Source organism: Papaver somniferum, chromosome 7, assembly GCF_003573695.1.
Source record: "Papaver somniferum cultivar HN1 chromosome 7, ASM357369v1, whole genome shotgun sequence".
Lineage (NCBI taxonomy): Eukaryota > Viridiplantae > Streptophyta > Magnoliopsida > Ranunculales > Papaveraceae > Papaver > Papaver somniferum.
Genome location: NC_039364.1, coordinates 259,720,691 through 259,736,100, shown reverse-complemented (window position 1 = coordinate 259,736,100; position 15,410 = coordinate 259,720,691). Strand labels below are relative to the sequence as shown.

The 15,410-nt window shown below is 38.3% G+C and overlaps 1 protein-coding gene, 1 long non-coding RNA gene and 1 pseudogene across 4 annotated transcripts; all 3 read left to right on the top strand.

Annotated features, from left to right (window-relative positions):
- Positions 1-2,712: 2,712 nt before the first annotated feature.
- LOC113300238 lies at positions 2,713-11,086 on the top strand. 2 transcript variants are annotated; one of them, XR_003335631.1, is made up of 3 exons: positions 2,713-2,861; positions 5,488-5,558; positions 10,237-11,086. It is a non-coding gene; the product is annotated as an uncharacterized LOC113300238 (long non-coding RNA). The 2 variants fall into 2 exon arrangements; XR_003335630.1 differs by having other exon boundaries at positions 10,221-11,086.
- Positions 3,255-3,449, top strand: LOC113300912 (annotated as a pseudogene).
- Positions 11,087-12,284: 1,198 nt separating the features above from the next.
- LOC113293701 lies at positions 12,285-14,914 on the top strand. 2 transcript variants are annotated; one of them, XM_026542257.1, is made up of 9 exons: positions 12,285-12,520; positions 12,622-12,694; positions 13,338-13,431; positions 13,594-13,642; positions 13,755-13,811; positions 13,901-13,938; positions 14,032-14,104; positions 14,232-14,315; positions 14,407-14,914. In XM_026542257.1, the coding sequence occupies exons 1-9, from the start codon at positions 12,368-12,370 to the stop codon at positions 14,440-14,442; spliced, it is 657 nt and encodes a 218-aa protein (XP_026398042.1). In that variant the 5' UTR covers positions 12,285-12,367; the 3' UTR covers positions 14,443-14,914. The 2 variants fall into 2 exon arrangements, with proteins under 2 accessions (XP_026398042.1, XP_026398041.1); XM_026542256.1 differs by having other exon boundaries at positions 14,232-14,318.
- The last annotated feature ends 496 nt before the right edge of the window (positions 14,915-15,410 follow it).

Sequence of the window (15,410 nt, the reverse complement as noted above, 5' to 3'; positions counted from 1 at the left end):
CCAAACTCAAAGACATACCAAAAATTACGACCCAAACTCCACTAATGGTTTCCGAGCCGACAGGGTGAAAAGGAAGCTCACGAAAAGGGTGACAACCCATTTGACTCAATTTTGTGAATGAACCAGCTGGTTCATCATAATGATTTCTTCCAAATCTTTTAAGCAAAGAAGTTGAAAACCCTACCCAAGTTTGTATTGAATCAATCAATTTTATCCATTTATACAACTTTAAATCCTTACATCAAGATGAAAAATTGCAGTTTTAACTTGTTGTAGTGGTGGTGTTTCATAAAAAAATTCGAAATACAATTCAGCTTTATAGATCCAACCTTCAGGATCAGTTCCATCGAAGAATGCAAGAATTAATTTCTCAACTTCGTCAGTTTGTTTTCTATCATTGGATCTTGTATTCACATATGAAGATGTAAAATCTAACTCCTTATAAATCGATTTCTAAATTCAACCATAGATGATACCTGATTAGTAAGACCTAGTAAATGTGTGACGGACTGGAAAATTATACCTGCCCCGCCTGGGTGCGCAGGCCATAACTTCCCCGATGCGCCATTATTACGCTACTTACCGGGCCTTAACGCTAGGCAAATGCACATTCATTTTCCCTTGCAAGTATGCTCATGGAGCAGGATGCAACTAACTTAGCTTCCACACTATTCCAACTTACCCTTTTTCCGCAAAGGGTAATAATCCTTGCCTCAACGTAGGAAATTCATCAATGAGTTTCCTGTCTAGATGAGTAATCATCATACTGCCGAGTCTTGTCCATGCATAAGGCCTTGGGCCTATTTACTTAACTAAGGCATTGCTGAGAGCATGCACTTGTCTTCCTCGTGCCAAGGGTGCATCAATCAGGCTCATGCCGTACTTTTCTTATGCTTATGCAAGATCCGCTAACTTGATATGTATGTATCTTACTTTCGAGGCCATGCCCAATGCGCCATTGGTCATGCCTAAGTCAAACTCCTTGATAGGAAGTATGAGTTTCCAAGGAATGAAATGCAACTAGCCTCATTAAGTTTGACCACAATAATCTCCTGCATCGATCTACCGAGCCAGATGATATGATAGGCCTACTAAACCGACAATGTTTCAACTCATTGCGGCTTCGTACGTACCTTCCCTACTCTAAAGGGATCAAGCACATACCGTAGTTCATCCACGAATGGACAAGCAACTTAATCCAACTCGTTTGTAAGGTCGTGGCCAAACAATAATGGAAATGGCCTAGTCTGTATAGGTCATTCCGTCAAAATGCATCCAAGTGATGCTTATCTGGTTCGCAACATGGCATATTGATTCCCATGCTTGATATGCTCCATTGGCAAGTCTACGCAGCTATAAATGAGCCCTCATCGTCATTTATACTCTTCAGGCTAAGCTATGAAGCTTACTTGGTGCATGGTCCGCATATGCACCTTCAACCAACTACCCCTCCCTATATATGTTAACTTGACATTTTTAAAATTAAATTAGGGGAGCAAAAATCATTCATCAACTCCCAAGGGCGTGATGGCTGCACATGACTACCCTTGGCCAAATGGGAAGTACGACCGTGATGGTCGTACATTCAGTTCAAGCTCACATGCCAGTTCCAATGTTATTCCACGATGGATGAACATTTCCTGAGCCAAGCCCAGTGAAAGGCCATGATGGGATTTCCGGCTTTGACCCATAGGTCACTCCAATGTCCAGCCGTGATGGCTGTATATTACCAAGGCCATCCTGCTCTTGGCCTAAGGCCAATGACTTGCGTAATGCGTCATGAGGCTCTACTTTTCTCAAGGACATCTACCTAACTGGCCTAAGGCATCATTTGATGCGAGATTGGCCTTGACCAATATAATTTACAACTTACACTCTCTTGGTGCTATATTGGCCTTGACCAATGTGCCCACGCAATATGACATTTTGGCAGCGTATTGGCCTAGACCAATGCTCATTTTTTCCACGCAACAGAAGCTTTGGATGAAGCTTCATCTCAGGCCATGGCGCATCTCTGAGCATGCGCCATGCTAAAAACACATAGTGTTACATGACTAATTAATGCCGCGGTAACTCTAATAAGCCAGTTTTGGTCACGTTTGTGCAACCGAGTCATATTAAAATGATACAAGTCCGTACTTTCTAAATTATATAGCCGACTTGTTCATGTGCTAGCGAATTTTATTGGTCTTCTTTGGTAGGAGTTTACTTCCTCCGACCAATGATTGTGATCAAAGCACAAACGCTTGAATGAATCAATGCTGCTAATGGGGTACCAGATTTCACAGGAAGGTACCAAAATACATATAGGACAAAATAAAATCCGGTAGAATCTGATACCCCTATTAACAATGTTGGAATGAATGGCAGTTTTTGATTGTCCGAGCATTAGTGTTGGACTTTCAGTACTCGTGGTACCAAGGTGTTGGAATCCGATACCCCTATTACCTCTGTCTTTTATGCATTTGGTACCCTCCTGTGGAATCCGGTATCCTATTAGCAATGTTGGAATGAACGGCAGTTTTTGATTGTCCGAGCATTAGTGTTCGACTTTGAGTACTCGTGTCGTGGTACCAAGGTGTTACACGGCAGTTTTTGGTTCACGGAAGAAAAGTAAGGGGCAAAATGGTAAACTACACGAACCCTAATTTTTCATAGATTGTGACGATATAACCTTCGCTAGTCCCTCTTCACTCGGTAGTTCTACGGCTTATCTCTTCCTTCAAAATTTCATTTCAACGATCTAACCTTCTGTTTCCTTCATTCTTCTTGCCATGTAATGTTGGCCTGATATTTTAATTATGAGTCAATTCCATTTCGCAGCATACAGTTTCAGTAGTTCTACATCTCCAGCTTCCATTGTAAGATCTTGTTTTTCAAATTGATTTTTTTTTTTTGGTTTAATGATTCTGATTCTCGGCAGTGATTAGAAAGAGAGAGGGCTCTAGTGGGGCACCATAAAATTTAATCTCTTTGATTTATTGATTAAGAGATGAAGATAATATGAATTTAGGTGCCATCTTTTGAATCGTAGTAGTAAACCTTGGTACCCCCGTTAGCAATTATGTATGTAAATCTATGGTTCAAAAGTATCTGGTATCTTTTGAAATATCTATTCTTCTATTTTATGATTGATTTCGGATTGATTAAATTTTCCCACAGTGATTGAGTCAAAATTACACTTGATATGAGCCTATTGATTTGATATCGCTATAACTAATGAGTTTGCACTAAATTTTGTTATTAGAATAATATTGCATATATTGGGTTTATTGAGTGTGAAAGCTATGTATAATTCCTTCACAGTTGTGTATACCAATGATGCAGAAATTGAAAACTAGTTGAGATTAGTTTCAGCTGGTAGCGGCCAGACAACCGTAGGGATGTGGTATCCACAGATAACGGGTTTAATTCAGTCCCGATTTGTCTACTAACTCCATCTCACATTTTTTTTTTTTGAATGCATTGCAGTACTGTTTTAGTTTTTCTATTATGAAATGCAAACTTTACCTTAGGTTGTATCTGGTATGATCAAACTCTGGGACCCATCTACTTGTAAAACATCTATTAAATGTTAACTTAGTCTTTTTTGTATGTTAACTTAAATGTTATCCACATTTGTATGTCATCTATAAAGCAAATAGGTCAACCTGGTACCAATTTTGTGTCGGAAGATGACTACATGGATTTTGCTTTTCCAAGCTATTTAGCTCATGATGCCTTGATTTCATGTTTGTAAGCTCGGGTAGCCACATTCCTTTCTACTGACTGCTTATTTATTTATTTTTTATTTTTTTAATCTTTTTCATCTATTCACTGTTTTTGCACTGATAAATCTTTTGTAGCTTTTAGTAATGTTTACTCCTTAACTATGGTAGTTTAGTTCTAAGACTTCCAACATTGTAACAGTAATGTCTACTCCTTAACTACGGTACTTTAGTTCTAAGATTTCCAACGTTTTAACATTTGGATCTTCCCTGTTACAAGAAGACTAAATGAGAATGCTTTGTGAAGCGTCTTTGTTCTTGAATAATCATCATTCATGTTGTGGTCTTGGTGGAGCTCAACCTTTGTTTCTCACGTGCATCCTATATATCCTTTATGTTGGTGCCTTCTTACTTTAATGATTGGGTTAGCATTGATTATTATTTCTCTCTGTTAGACTGTTAGTATGCTATGCGTGCTTACTTTTTGAATTATGGTGTAATGCTGTCGGATATTTTAGGAGAGCGGAAAATTGACTGATATAAGCTTGTTATGGATCTGAGTCAACTGACTAATATAAACCCGCTTTGAAGGATTATTTTTGTTATAGAATGAGTTTAAAGATAGTTCTAATAAAAGATGCAATCTTAAAAAAAACCAAAATATTTTTATGTGAATATACATTTCAAAACTAATAGAGCTACAATCTTACTGATCAGGCATTTTCTAAAACTAATGATTTCACATTGGAACAGTACCTGGTCGTTAAGTTGGTTCGTCTATATTGTCTGGATGGATGTTTGTAATTTGAGATTTTAAAAAATCAAATACTTCAAAATGGGAGTAGTGCTAGACTCACCGGTTTGTCCCTCGTGAACCAAGGGGTGGAGTTAGGTCCCAAAGACCCCCCCTATTAATCCTTGGTGGTGAGTCCCATCCTAGTATTAACAGGGGCGGGTTTTTGGGTACGTTGGTCTCATCTGAGTCGCACCCTAGTACTAGTATGGGGCGTGTTTGTAGGCTGGTGGATCCCATTCCTGGTAATGATTGGGTGCCATCTTTTGAATCATAGTATTAAACTCTTCCAAGTAATTTTGGTACCCCCTTTAGCAATCATGTACATAAATCTGTGGTTCAGAAGTGTTAGGTATCTTTTGAATATCTATTCTTCTCTTTTATGATGGCTTTCAGATTGATTTTATTTTCCCTCAGTGATGGAGTCGAAATTACACTTGATTTGAGCCTATTTATATTACTGCTATGATGTGCTATCCCTATACAGGCTCTACTAAATCTTGTGTTACTATGATAAATATTGCATTTGTTGGGTTTATCGAATGTAAAGGCTATGTACGATTCCTTTGTAGTTGTGTATACAGTGATGCAGAAATTGGAAACCAGTTGGTAATTAGTAGCGGACAGAAAATTTTGGGGAGATTGGTGGGCCTAATTGAGCAGTTATAGGACCCAGCATTCCATCGGGAGTCTTTTGTTGTTTGTTAGAATTTCTTGTATCAAAATATCTGAACGGACCTCACCTTGAACTCCCCCAAACAATTAACAATACAAGTATAAATTAATTCTGAGTCGGTTTAGTTTGGCTTTTTCAATGTCGTTAACTCATGTTAAGAAAGATAACCTTTTAAGTTTTTTTTTTTTTTTTTGAATGGGACCTCATGGTGCTGGGATTATAACCCCAGAGAACTACACCCCATTTAGTTACAATTATACCTGGACTCAAATGAATTCAAAATGGGAGCCTAACTTCTACGCCTATGTCAGAGAATGGAGAAGAAATAATTGAGGCTAAGGCAGCGAATCAAGAAATGTGAAGGAGATGAAGGTACTCTAAGGTAACCCATATTAACCCCCTTTTTTTCCCCTCTCATTATTCGTATTGTTCAAACTGCTTTTCTAGTCAATCCAATTTTTCCTGTCATTTATCCATTTATACTCGTGCTAATTTACAATGTTGCTTCTCATATTTCTCTCAACTCTGAAGTTCATGTATGACTATGTGGTTGTCTGATTAATCAGTTCTCTTGGGATCCACAGTTTGACATGTATGTAAGGGTTAACTTTACACCGGTGATTGAGTTTGTCATGATTGACTTCTCTAGGGTAGGCACATTCCCTCCTACTGGCTGCCTACCATTTTTTGTATCTTTTTCATCAATTAGAATAGTCTCTGACCGTTTGTGCACTGATACGTTGTCTGCGGCTGTTAGTAATGCCTACTGCAGAACTGGTTCTCAGAGCATTATTACATTTTGATCTTGTCCCCTGTCATCAATAAACTGTCATCAATAAAGCATATATGTTCTCTTGGTATCAACTTTGTGTCGGACGATGATTGTATGAGAATGCTTTCCCAAGCGTCTTCGCTGGACGATGATTGTATGAGAATGCTTTCCCAAGCGTCTTCGCTATTGAATAATCATCTTTTATCTCGTGGTTTTGGTGTAGCTCTGACTTTTTGTCTCATGTATACTAAATATCCATTATATTGGTGCTTTTTTTGTTTAGTAATTAGACTAGAGATTGTTTTTTGTCAACTTTGTGTCGGGCGATGACTGAATGAGAATGCTTTTCCAAGCGTCTTTGCTATTGAAGAGTCGGTTCCGAGCAAAATTTTCGACAGACACAATCTTGTGGGTGAAGTACACCCCACTGCTACTCTCCTTCGGGGGCTCATTGGGCTATGTCTGCTGGGATTTTTCTCGGGACCAATTCTTTGTATACGTTGAATTGTTGTTACTATCCTTACATTTTGGAATGTTTTGTTACAAAATGAGTTTATTTATTTTCACCTTTTCCATTGTTTATGTTGAAGATAAAAAAGTTGAGTCGTGCTATGACACGCTCATCCACATAACAACTTAAAAAACGGAAGCACCTATGCGCTGTAAGATTCTTGGCATGATTATTCTTCTGAGGGATGCAAATGATTTATCTGACTGTTAGAAGTCGAAAAGTCAGAAGTTAACTGGGTGACATAATTTTAAAATGATTTCTAAAACAAAAAAGTTAATAGCACGAGAAGTCATAAGTGCTTCAAAAAGTTAACTTTTTGGCTTCTAGAAGTCGTTTTGAAACTCGATACCCATACTAACTTCTTGCTTTTTGACTTCTAAAAGTCGAAAAGGAACTTCCACATCCAAAACTTTTTTTTATAGCATAATATTTTTGTTTCTGGCTTCTCCTTCTGCTAAAACAGATTTTTGACAGTTTTTTAATTAATTTGCCCCTGCTTTTAATCAATATTAGAACTCAGTCCAAAAAAAAGAACATGTGATAATAATCTCATGGCAGTGAAAGAATGAATCTGATGCCAATGCTTCCCTTTGGTTAAAGAGATGCCCGTGCTTCACTTTGGTCAGAGGGTCAAAGACTTGATCAAGTGTTTTCATGCAACAAATTAGGATATCATCCTTTTTTCTCTCTCTCGTTATTCGTATTGTTCAAACTGCTTTTCTAGTCAATCTAATTATTGTTGTTATTACTGTTGCTTCTCATATTTCTCTCAGCTCTGAAGTTCATGTACGAGTATATATGGTGTCTGATTAATTAGTTCTCTTGGAATCCACAGTTTGGCATTATCCATGGTGTTAGAAGCTTGATTTTGAAAACATGCTTGTAGGTATACTTTTACTTTCTTCAACTCAGATAACCTGTTTTTCCCCTTCGTGATAAATTGATAGTCGCCAGACAAAGGTAGGGATGTGGTATCCACAGATAACAGATTTAATTCAGTCCCGATTATTCTACCAACTTCATCTCATATTTTTTTAATGCATTTTATTACTGTAGGTCTTTTTTACTGTAGGTCTTTTTTATGTGTTGTTTTAATTTTTCCATTACAAAATGCTTGCTGTAGTGCTTTATCATGGGCCATGTCCTGAGATTTGTCCAGTGGCAAAACCCTGGGACTCTTTTAACCTGTAAGCCTGCCCCTGCTAGTCTACAGAATGGGGTCCCAGGGACTGTCACGCGTGGCAAACCGTGGGACTGCACTTGGTAAGGCTAGCAGCACTGTTTACATTATACGTATTGGGGTCCCAGGGATTGTGTCGCTTGGGCACTACACTATAATGGTATTTTGATGGATGTGTGAGCTTTGGCTTATTATTATTGCGTGCTAATCTTGGGGGTGGGGGCCATTCCCTTGGGGAATGTGAGATAACCGGCAAGACTCAACCCACGGTGGGTCTAGCATGCTTTTTTGGATTTTTAATTCTGCCAATCCTGCTTGACTGACCGTAGGTTGGATCCCATCGTTTCTAAATGCGACAAGGCAAATAGTTGTGTCGGAAGATGACTACGTGGATTATGTTTTACCAAGTTCTTTAGCTCATGATGCCTTGATTCCATATTTGTAAGCTTGGGTAGCCATTTTCCAAGTTATTTAGCTAATGATTCCTTGATATCATATCATATTTGCAAGCTCGGGTAGGCACAGTCCCTCTTACTGGACTGCATACCATCTGTTGTATCTTTTTCATCAATTAGTGTAGTCTGTGACCGTTTATGCACTGATACGCTATCTGCAGCTGTTATTAATGCATACTGCAAAACTGATTCTCAGACTTCCAGCATTATTACATTTTGATCTTGTCCACTCATCAATAAAGCATACTCTTGGTATCAACTTTTTGTGTCGGAAGGTGACTGAATGAGAATCAGGCGTCTTCGCTATTGAATAATCATCTTTCATGTCGTGGTCTTGGTGTAGCTCTAACTTTTTGTCTCATGTACACTCAATATCCATAATACTGGTGCTTTTTTTTTGTCTGTTTAGAATTGATTATTATTTCCCTCTATCCAAGCAAAGAGAGGTTGTTTTTTGTCCAATAATTTTAGGTATATTGAAGAGTAGGTTCCGAGCATTATTTTCGACAGACACAATCTTGTGGGTAAAGTACACCCACTGCTAGTCTCCGCGGGGGCTCACTGGGCTATGTCTGTCGGGATTTTTCTCGGGACCAATTCTTTGTATACGTTGAATTGTTGTTACCATCCTTGCATTTTGGATTTTGGAATGTTTTGTTACAAAACGAGTTTAGTATAGTTCTAAGATGGTTTATGTTCGCCTTTTCCATTGTATCAATATTTATGTTGAAGAAAAAAAGTTGAGTCGCTATGACATGCTAATCCTCATAACAACTTAAAAGTGCACCTAGGCACCATAAGATTCTTGGCATGATTTTTCTTCGAGGGAAGCACATGATTTATAGCCTGTTTGAATAGTATTTGACAAGTTGCTTTTCAACTGTTAGAAGTCGAAAAATCAGAAGTTAATTTGGCGACATAATTTTAAAATGATTTCTAGAAACAAAAAAGTTATTAGCATTAGAAGTCAGAAGTGCATCAAAAGTTAACTTTTTTGCTTCTAGAAGTCGTTTTAAAACTCGATACCCAAATTAACTTCTTGCTTTTGACTTCTAGAAATCGAAAAGTAACTTCCACACTCAAAACCTTTTTTTTGTGGCATAAAATTTTTGTTTCTGACTTCTGCTTGTGCTGAAACAAAATTTTGACAGTTTTTTAATTAATTTTGCTTGCCCTTGATTTTAATGAGTATTAGACCTCAGTTCAAAACAAGAACAAACCTTTTTTTGTAGCATAAAATTTTTGTTTCTGACTTCTGCTTCTGCTGAAACAAAATTTTGACAGTTTTTTAATTAATTTTGCTTGCCCTTGATTTTAATGAGTATTAGAACTCAGTTCAAAACAAGAACATGTGACAATAATCTCATGTCAGTGATAGAATGAATATGGTGCCAATGCTTCACTTTATCAGGTGTTTTCATACAACAGATTAGGATATCTGAAGTAAAGTGAAGGCTGTATCATCCTTTGCAGTTGTGCATGGCGCATGCCAATGGTGCAGCAATTGAAAACCAACAGAGATTAGTTTTATCAATTGGTATTGGCCAGACAACTGTAAGGGTGAGGTGGCCACGAATAACGGGTTTCATTCAGTTCAGATCGAACAACAAAAAAACAACACCAAAACAACCCCTCTCACATTGGAGTGGGATCTACCCAAAAAGGGATCCCCTGCTAAGCTTTTGCGGGCAGGTCCCACATTAATGTGAGAGGATTGTTTTTAAGTTGTTTTTTTTGTTGTTCGTCTAGAATCACTCCATCTCATACTTCCGATTGCATTTCATTACTGTTGGTCTTTTTTTTTTATGATGTTTTGATGGATAAAGAGAGATTTGGGTTTCTAAAGTAATTTGCAAAACAAAAAAGGTTAACAGACCGTCTCAAAGACGAGGTAGCTACGGGTCATGGTGTTTGCGGGAGTGGCTTCTCTGGGTATGCCAAGCACTCTTTAGTCCAGAAAATTAAAATTCCCATTTTGTTGAATGCCCGAAGAACCGCTGCAGATTCTTTCCCAACCCTGTACAAGTAGGCATTGCGTGAAGTGCAAGTAGGCATTGCGTTTGATCGTGTATTTTTCTTGCAATTAGTAGGGGAAAACATATCTTTGAATGACATGTAATGCGCAGATCCAATCATGCACAGGAGTTGCAAAAAGATGCTGGAGATGGATGTCAACTTTGTTGATTCAGATGCTATGGGGTTAACATTTGTCAGGGAAATTGAAGAGTTCGGATCCAGGAAAACCATGGCGCTGTGCTTTGGATGGAACAACATTGTTGTCAATAGTAAGAACAAAAGTATGTACATCTTATTCAGCATTGCTTCGTCAAATCAATCTGAGGTTAGGTTGCCTATTTTGCAAACGGTCTTGCTGATATGCTTTGTAAGCCAAGGCTGGTGAAAAGCTTTTTCCAAGCTATAGACCTGAAAGGTCTTGATTGTGCTTTACTTGGAGGTGATAATCCTATTCTTTTAATAGATTGGAAAGAGCATGCCGAGTAGGAAGGCTACACAGAAACCTTGACGAATAGATTTGCTGGTTCTGGAAGGTTGTAGAGGCTGTCTATGGAGCAGCAAGAGGGAGCTTCTTTTATTTTGGACCTCATTGAAATGCCTACAAGTAAATGGTTTTTCTGGCTTGCCTTGTCTTTTGACCATATACGAGACACCTGGTTCTGATGAGCGCCTTTGTCACTTCCACATTACCATCGCACAACATCATCTCTCTTTTAAGTATCTGCCAACAACATGTAGGCTGTATTTCTGGGCTTGAGGAACTCATTTCTGGATCAACAGGACAACTCGCTGTACCCACGACCCAACCTATAATATGTCCAGCATTTGTAGTTCTGAAAATTGAATATTCAATCTGAATGCTTGAAATAGTATTTCATTTTGTATTGAAAAATGCAGCTAGCATTTTGCATTCATGGTTCATTCGAATTGACAACTGTTCAGGTAAATTTTGTCACCTTAGAAATATTAAAAAAATGATGAAAAAAGAGACGTGTGCGGGTCCGTCAAGAACTATGGAATAGTGTGTTGAGCCAAATAAAAAGTGCTATGCATGAAAAATGAACACCGGCAGTCCCGAGAGCAATGGTCAGTCGGTCTGTTGCTATTTCCATGGCTTCGCAAGATGCTGCTGTTAGTAGACATGGAGAGGAAGAATCCTAATACGGGCTCAACCAAATGCGGCAGTGGATGAGCTACAGGGACGGAACCAGCTTAGAGCATGGTCGTGCAGTTGCAAACCCAGCCCAATAAAGAACTGCATCTTCTCCGAAGATCTATAATAATGTTATTCTAGTGCCGCTGCTTGTCTCAGAAGATTGTGCAGCAGAGAGAGATGGGTACTCCAAACTCCGGCGACTGCTATCCGTTCCAAAGGCCTAGGGTTTCAGTCAGCGCATTACAACCGAGAACTGATCAAGATATTCGAGCGGTGTCCGACAGATATCCAGCTCCTAAAGCTAAAACACCAGAAGAACTTGAGACATCCTTCGTACAAATATTCAAAGATTACACCAAAGCAGCTCGTAAAAAGGAGGATAGTGCACCTGAAATCGCTGATTGTGAACAGAAGCTTATCAAAGTAATCAGACAGTTCAGAAAGGTCAAAACAGTTTATCACAAATTCTTTCCTCAGTTAGTAAATCTTAAGGAGGTTTTTCCGTCGATGATTGAATTATTAAAAGATGATAAATGCGGTAAGCGTTTAGCTAGTTGTACTCTTTCAACATTCGAAGAACTTTAGCTAACTCATGAGGATTATGCAGTTCCTGGTCAAAAAACACAAGTTGCCTTGATGGTGCAATCTCTAGTTAACATGGGAGCCTTAGAAGTATTTGCTTCTACTATTGGCAAGTTTTCTGACAATGATGATTTACGAGCAGTACAAAATATTGCACAGATGATTTTTGAAGGAGGAGGAGCTGTAGCAACAATTGCGGCTGTAACAGCAAACTGATTGGGTATTGGAAGCAATCACATGTACCAAATGGGATGCAAAAGTGTGTGCTGTGGGGTTTTTAAATACTCTTTTGATGTCTAGTATGAAAAATAGATTCCAGTTAGGCCAAATGGGCATTGTGCCTGTTGTTGTAAATGCTCTTTCATCTCTTACAAGTCCTGACGAAGAAAAAACAGAAGAAGAGAAAGAACAAGAAGAAGAAGAAGAGACCTGCCTTGGACTTTGTTTGGTTGTTTATTTTTTCTATTAGAACATCTGGAGAACAAAGTGCATTTTGTCAATGCTGGAGGAGTCAAGGTAATGATCAAAATCATCCAGGATGAGGAATTGGATGATTATTTTTGTGGGTCTGCCATTGCGGCACTTGATATAGTGAAAGGTTGTGCTTCTGACAAGTTTGTGAATGATGCTTTGGAATTGGACATTGCAATATTCCCTCCTTCCATGGATATGGTAAGATTATTTTGCCATGCAACTTCGGATGTGCACGTTTTTAGTCTATATATAAGAAATATATCTAGAATTCGGAAGATTTACTTTGGTTACTTTCTCAGATTCATGGGAGCACTATGCATTTTAAAGCAGAAATTGAAGAACGTCTTATATCTCTAATTGAATCATTAACTGGTAAGGCAAGCAAATTTTATAGCTAATCTGACTTTATTGATGTTTTTTTGTCTGTTGGTTAGTATTTGAGTGCCTAGATTTCCGAGATATAGTTGCGTTCCTTTCTGGATACCTTGTTGCACATTTAAACAGCTGCATTTTATCTACTCAATTCAGTCCACAATCTGTATGATATTTCCGTGGTGGGGGACTATTTGCTCATTTTTTTCATGAAATCGTGTGATAGTTGGTGTCTTCATGTCTAAGATTTGGCAGTCAGTTATTGTCTGGTGATGAGCTAGGTCTCGTATTCATGCTATTGCTTTTGTCTGTGTGAAGAACCATTGGTTTTCTATATCTTCCTGCTCTATGTTGTAAAAGGCGAGCGCCTTTAGCGCCTAGCCGCAAAAGGCGCACTAAGCGCAGGCCTAGCGCCTAGAAGAAAAGGCGCTTAAGGCGCCAAATTAAGCTTACATATGTTTTTTTCTAAATCTTGGGCGCTCGCCTGGGGCGCCTTAGGCGCCAAAGGCGCTAGGCTTGGCGCCTCGCCTTGCCTAGCGCCTTTTATCTTCACTGACGCCTTAGGAATCCTGCTTTCATCTTCACTGACGCCTGCTTCGAAATGACATTTAAAATTCACTGAGGGATATCTTATCTTGTTCAGGTGGCATTGCCGAGACGGAAAAACATATATTGTCAAAAAGGTTTGAGGAGAATGATGGTGAACGAATCACTTGGCTTATGGAGCACTTCATACGGTACACCCTACCCATTTGTTTGTCTAATTCACGATTTTCTATTATCAAAGCTAGAAGTTGTATTTTGAATTTATGCTTCTTAAAATTATTAAAAGCACCGGTTCCAGAGATGTCTGACATTTCCTCCCTGAGATTCCTTAGCGGTTTCTGATCGTCGTGCAGATATTCCAAAAAAGTTGATGCAGCGGCAAATCATCTCAAAAAGAAACAGGTTGCTCAAATTTTCATGTCGCTTTTTTTCACATGATAAGTTTATCTGTTTTGATGTCAAATATATTATTATACTGTTGTTGTTTGTCTCTTCTGCTTTTAATATTTTACAGCTGAACTCGTCTGAGCTCTACAAGGAAAAATTGCAATATGGATTCCCCACGCTTCAGGTCAGCATTGCTCTTGCAGTCTTGCTCTTATGCATCTTATATCTCTTTCCTTTTGACTCTAATGTTTTCCCATTATGGATCTGCTGCAGTCCATTGCTGTTATTCTTGGTTATCTTTGGTCGTCCGAGTGAGTGTTCCCATCTACTTCTCTTGTTTTGACCTTTATCTGTATAAAAGCCACACTGCATGTCATTAACTCAAGGTTATACTGGACTTGTAGGATAAGTGCTAAGATTGAAAGTGAATTGTCTCATCACCAGATAGAGAAGAAAGTTGTGTGGGATATTCTCTCGGTGTGTATTCAGAAAAGTCCTGCTCTCATTTGTGTCAAGTATTTGTGTAATGTGATTGATAACGGTTAACTTAGGAGTCCTGTAAGAAACTTCCTGAAGGGTACTTTTTTATCTTTCATTCATGAAGGAATATCGTGACAACATTGGCAGCGCGGGCGGATCAGTAGAAAGTACAAAGACAGTGATCGAGGAATACATTGCTTCTCTTGAGGTTGTAAGTGTTTTATCTGAAGCTAAAACCTTTGGTAGGAGTTGAGACGAAACATACTTATTGGAATTTTTTTATCATGAATGCATGGCAGGAAAATCGTGACCAGAGGATGAAATCATGTACTTGAAAATCCTGACTAGGGGGTGGAGCTGGATGCAAACAGCAAGCGGCGACGAATTGGAGTGCAGTCCAGCAGCATTTTATGGCTTTGAATTTGTTTAATTAGAGTACGTTTTTATGGCTTAGTGACCATTATTTCGAAGCATGTTTGGAGACAAATATTGAGGCATTGATTTGGAACACAAATTTCGTGACAACATTTCTTGCTTGGATTAGTAGCTGGTAAGATTAAAATACAAGCAAAGGAATGTAGAGAAAGAGAAAAAGACGGTGTGACAGACAACTTCATTTTTTTCAGGGTGATTTGATTTCACGATTTCTAGTGCTTGAGAGTCTGGAATGGATGGCCTAGTAATATATTTTGGGCTAGAGAATAGTGAGTTGGATGGGAACGATTCAAGAAAGAGTAAAAGAGTTATGTTATCATGCACACCTGATGCAGGGTTATGGGATTAACATAAACTGAACATATGATAACTCTATGAGTTTAAAATTTTTTCTTATTAAATCAACTGCCTTCAAAATAACATTCTCGGCTTTCTTAAATAGAGCATAAAACTTGGAAGCTAAGAAAAAAATAATCCGAAGATAAACATAAAAGGAAAGATAACCTTAACTAGATGCGAAGAAATCGAAAACCCAAACTTTCCTAAACTACTTGCGCACTTGAACCACTGTCGGGTCTCTGGCTTCTAGCAACTTACAATATTATACTATTTAGTTTTGATTATCGTATGCATTTTTAATCGAAAGAAGTAAACTCCGGAAGATGGAAGGAATACAATTTAGAAAATAGGCATATACACAACTCGCCATTTTAGTAATTTTAAAGGGTTTATATTCTTCACTCATTATCTAACTTAATGGATCTTGCAAAGTTGTCGTTACATTTTTGTAATTGGAAAGCCCTACTTTTTTTTTGGCAGTAAGATTTCATAATCTTTATTGAGTTAATTAGTGTTTGGATCGTAAGTT

Coding starts and splice junctions, on each gene's coding strand:
- LOC113293701 (XM_026542256.1), top strand. CDS start 12,368: ATGATCAAAATCATCCAGGATGAGGAATTGGATGATTATTTTTGTGGG. Junction 12,521..12,621: donor TCCCTCCTTCCATGGATATG/GTAAGATTATTT, acceptor TTACTTTCTCAG/ATTCATGGGAGCACTATGCA. Junction 13,432..13,593: donor CTTATGGAGCACTTCATACG/GTACACCCTACC, acceptor ATCGTCGTGCAG/ATATTCCAAAAAAGTTGATG.